The sequence below is a fragment of the Penaeus japonicus genome, unplaced genomic scaffold (assembly GCF_977035675.1).
Source record: "Penaeus japonicus unplaced genomic scaffold, GWHDUDI00000001_assembly GWHDUDI00000005, whole genome shotgun sequence".
Taxonomy (NCBI): Eukaryota; Metazoa; Arthropoda; class Malacostraca; order Decapoda; family Penaeidae; genus Penaeus; species Penaeus japonicus.
This window is the reverse complement of record NW_028234407.1, coordinates 19,081,735-19,085,077: the sequence shown is the minus strand read 5'-3', so window position 1 is coordinate 19,085,077 and position 3,343 is coordinate 19,081,735. Positions and strand designations below refer to the sequence as shown.

Here is a 3,343-nt window from a genome sequence, read left to right as displayed (position 1 = left end):
TATTTTGAATTGCATTCGTAAGTTTATTGATCAGTCGTCGTATAAAAGAAAAAAGAAAAAAAAAAACTTTTGTCGTCAAATAACAAAAAAGGACGGGATTTCTTTTTATAAGACGTGCTTAATATGCCGTGATTTGTATTGAAAATCTATTTTCAGTAGATATATGATAGCAAATACGTACGTCAGTTGTTATTCTCGTTCCACATAGTATGTCTGGCCTATGTCTTCCGTTTACCTTTCAACCTAAACTATTTCTGTTGTATTGCAGTAAACATATTTATGTCTTTATTGAGGTGCAGAAATATTATTCTTTTAAAAAAAGATAAAAAGAAGGGACAATTATAGTTCGAAAGACAATGCTGTATTAACTTTTTACCTTTGACTTTTTTGTGTTTCGTATTATATTCATTTTTTGTATTGACTGCCCGCCCAAAATTGTCCTCAGACAGGAAACAATCACCTAGACATGAAAGTTCCATCAGCGTTCTTGGTTAGTCCCGTCTGTTTGAAAATGTTTATATCACAATTTTTTTCTTAACGCCATAATTCGCTGCAAACTTGTCTCATGCACAGTCGCACATGTTTAGTGGAAGTACCTTGAGGGTCTTGGTTGAAATTTATTTACCTATCGATTTTTACAAGTAATTGTCACTTAAAATGAAATAAAATAAAAATATGTCAATTCTTTTGTAATCTTTAAACAGGCCGCGGTTGGGTAGAGAAGAGAAATGTTCTGTTTACCTCTGTATACTAATTATATCAACCAGCTTGTCTCCTCCGGTTAATATTTCTGTTTTCCCGTAGGTTTATTTGCGTCCGCGAGTCGCCATAGAAAACGGGCAGGTCGCCCTCGCAGCGTCGCGCGCGGATCGCAACCGACCTCACAATAAACCCTTCGCCTTCAGTCAGTGGAAGAGCAACTTCGACATTTCCGTTTTGGGCAAGCTCAGGCGTGTGGAATAGACCCATGGCCGACAGGGATGACGGGCATGGGCAGGAAGACCCTGCGGAAAATATGGAGGAGGAGGTGGAAGGTGACATTGGTCCAGGAAGAGCTGAAGGAGGTGTAGGAGGAGGCGATCGCGAGCAGGAAGTCGAGGCCATTGAGGAGGACCTCCCCCGAGGTGGTCAAGGGCTCCCTCCGCAGGGGCAAGGGGCGCCGCCCATGCTCGTGATGGACGAGGAGGAGCTGCCGCAGGAGTTGGTCCTGATGGAGGAGGTGGAAATCGAAGAGAGTAAGCCAAGGAAACGCTTTCCTTGTTTTGCAGCTTTTGTTTATTTTTTGCTCCTCCTTGGGAGTATTGACATCAGTTATAAGAGTTAAGGGGCAAATGTTTAGTTTTTTTTAGCACAAAGTTCCCAATGCAACAGGCAGCGAGACATGTGGGAAATCATGGTTTTGGGCAGGAGGGAATGTTGATGGATTTCTGGCAAATATAAATTATTTGGTTTTGTTCATTTATACTCAGCCTTATTACATAACATGTTTTCAGCAATTTCGGTTGCCTCCTCACCTGATGTCACTACAGCAAAAGGGTCATTAAACATCCTTCACATATATGGTATTCTGGCAAGCTAGAACCTGGACTGGTTCCTTAGTCCACAATAGTCCAGTAAATTTCTAGAATAGGTTTGCATTGTAAAACCCATTGAAATTGGTATCAGTGGATTCCTTATGATGTCCAGTAACCAAATATAGCAATATTTCTTAACCCAATGACGACAAGTGTCTCACATGTGTGACACGGCAAAAGGTGTGTAGGTGTGCGTGACGTCCCTGAAAATTGTTTATGCTGGGCGTCATATTCCATCCAGTAGGCTGCGGGTGTCGTGTCACAGTACCTGGCGTCATGACCCAGGGGATATTACTTAGGCCCAGAGTAGGGGGTTGCCAGCTCTCGCTGGGCCCATTGGCATTGAGTTAACCCATTGCGGATGGGGCACCTAACGACCTAACTGGCAGTCTGGATGGGCGGTTATGATGCTCGCAGCACCGGCTAAAAATTAGAGACAGGGAAAGTGTTTTCTCCTCCCTCTGGGTAGTGCAGACTAGCCCAAACAATATTTTTCCATAAATTCATCACAAAATGCAGTTTTAGGCTGACTTACGAAACGTGCAGCTCTGAAACAAGTACCATTACAGCCATAATACTTCATGACTATGTGCGTGCTTCAATTTTGAACAGACCCCAATGTCACGTCATGTACGTGTTGACACCCATCTTTTAGGCCTAATTGGTACTGTCATGTATGTCATGACACCCTAACTCAATGGGTTAATGGAACTGATAGATGAGTATGATGTGAGCATCCGTAAATGCTCATAATCTGCACATATGGAACAGATGTTTCCTTGGCGTAATATGTTTACTCAATGGAGCCACCTTCTGGACTGTCCTGTGACGTCACAAGTACACATAACATCATCAGCCTAAAAGGGAGTGTGTTCAATTCAGTTAATAATGAATCAAAATTAATTTAATAATTCAGATATATTTAAAACCAAAAAATTAAGTTAAGTAGCAGAAAGTGCCTTGTGAAAGGGGGTTGGAGAGGGGGCTAAGCTTAGTTAACCTAAAAACGGGGTAAAGTTTGGTTGGTTGTCTTGTAAGATTTTTGCAGACTAAAAAATACCCGAAAACAGCACATCCAAAGAAACCAAGGCAAATAGCATGAAGAGCTCTGAAAGTGGGGAGGAGGTGGAACAAAGCCCCCCTTTGGCTAGGGCTAACCTCAAAACCATGTAAGGTTAGGTCGGTCTTTGGGTTCAGATTTTGTAAACAATAAACACCCTGAAACTGCTCTTTCAAAATTCCTGCCCAAATTCGCTTTGTGCCATGCTGTGTCACAATCATGAGTATATTATAAAGTAACCATATTTTTTGTACTAATAATTACAGTTTTTCGATAGATTATTTACCGATTTTACCCCACAGTTTCCCAGGGAGATTTAGTGCCCTCCCCACCTTGGGTCTGATATCACATTCCAATGACTAAAACCACTATTAATGCACACTAGACATTACAAGGAATCCAACGAGACCAATCTCAGTGGATTTTATGATGCGCACTTATTCTAGAAATTTACTGATAAACCTGTTGAATACATTGTCAATATTTGTTCTACCACAAGGAATACAGCAAATACATGTCTTCAGGATGTAATAACCAGCTCCAAACTGCCAAGAAGTCAAATTTCATGAAGACCGAATTAATAAGAAATATGAAAAGGGCGGTGGTTATGATTTGCCCGTATATATAAGGGTAGTTTTCATTGGTTACAGTTTATTGGCAAATTGAATGGCCAGAGAGTGTTTCGATTTTTGTTTTATTATTAGATGGT

At 41.0% G+C, this 3,343-nt stretch overlaps 1 protein-coding gene across 1 annotated transcript in view; it reads left to right on the top strand.

Annotated features, from left to right (window-relative positions):
- The first annotated feature begins 863 nt into the window (after nt 1-863).
- The window catches only part of ohgt (E3 ubiquitin ligase component cereblon), a 15,836-nt gene continuing 13,356 nt past the window's right edge, over nt 864-3,343 (top strand). Inside the window, exon 1 of the mRNA XM_043023840.2 lies at nt 864-1,235. Coding sequence (XP_042879774.1) covers nt 968-1,235 — 268 coding nt within the window. The 5' untranslated portion in view covers nt 864-967. The remainder of the gene's footprint in view (nt 1,236-3,343) is intronic.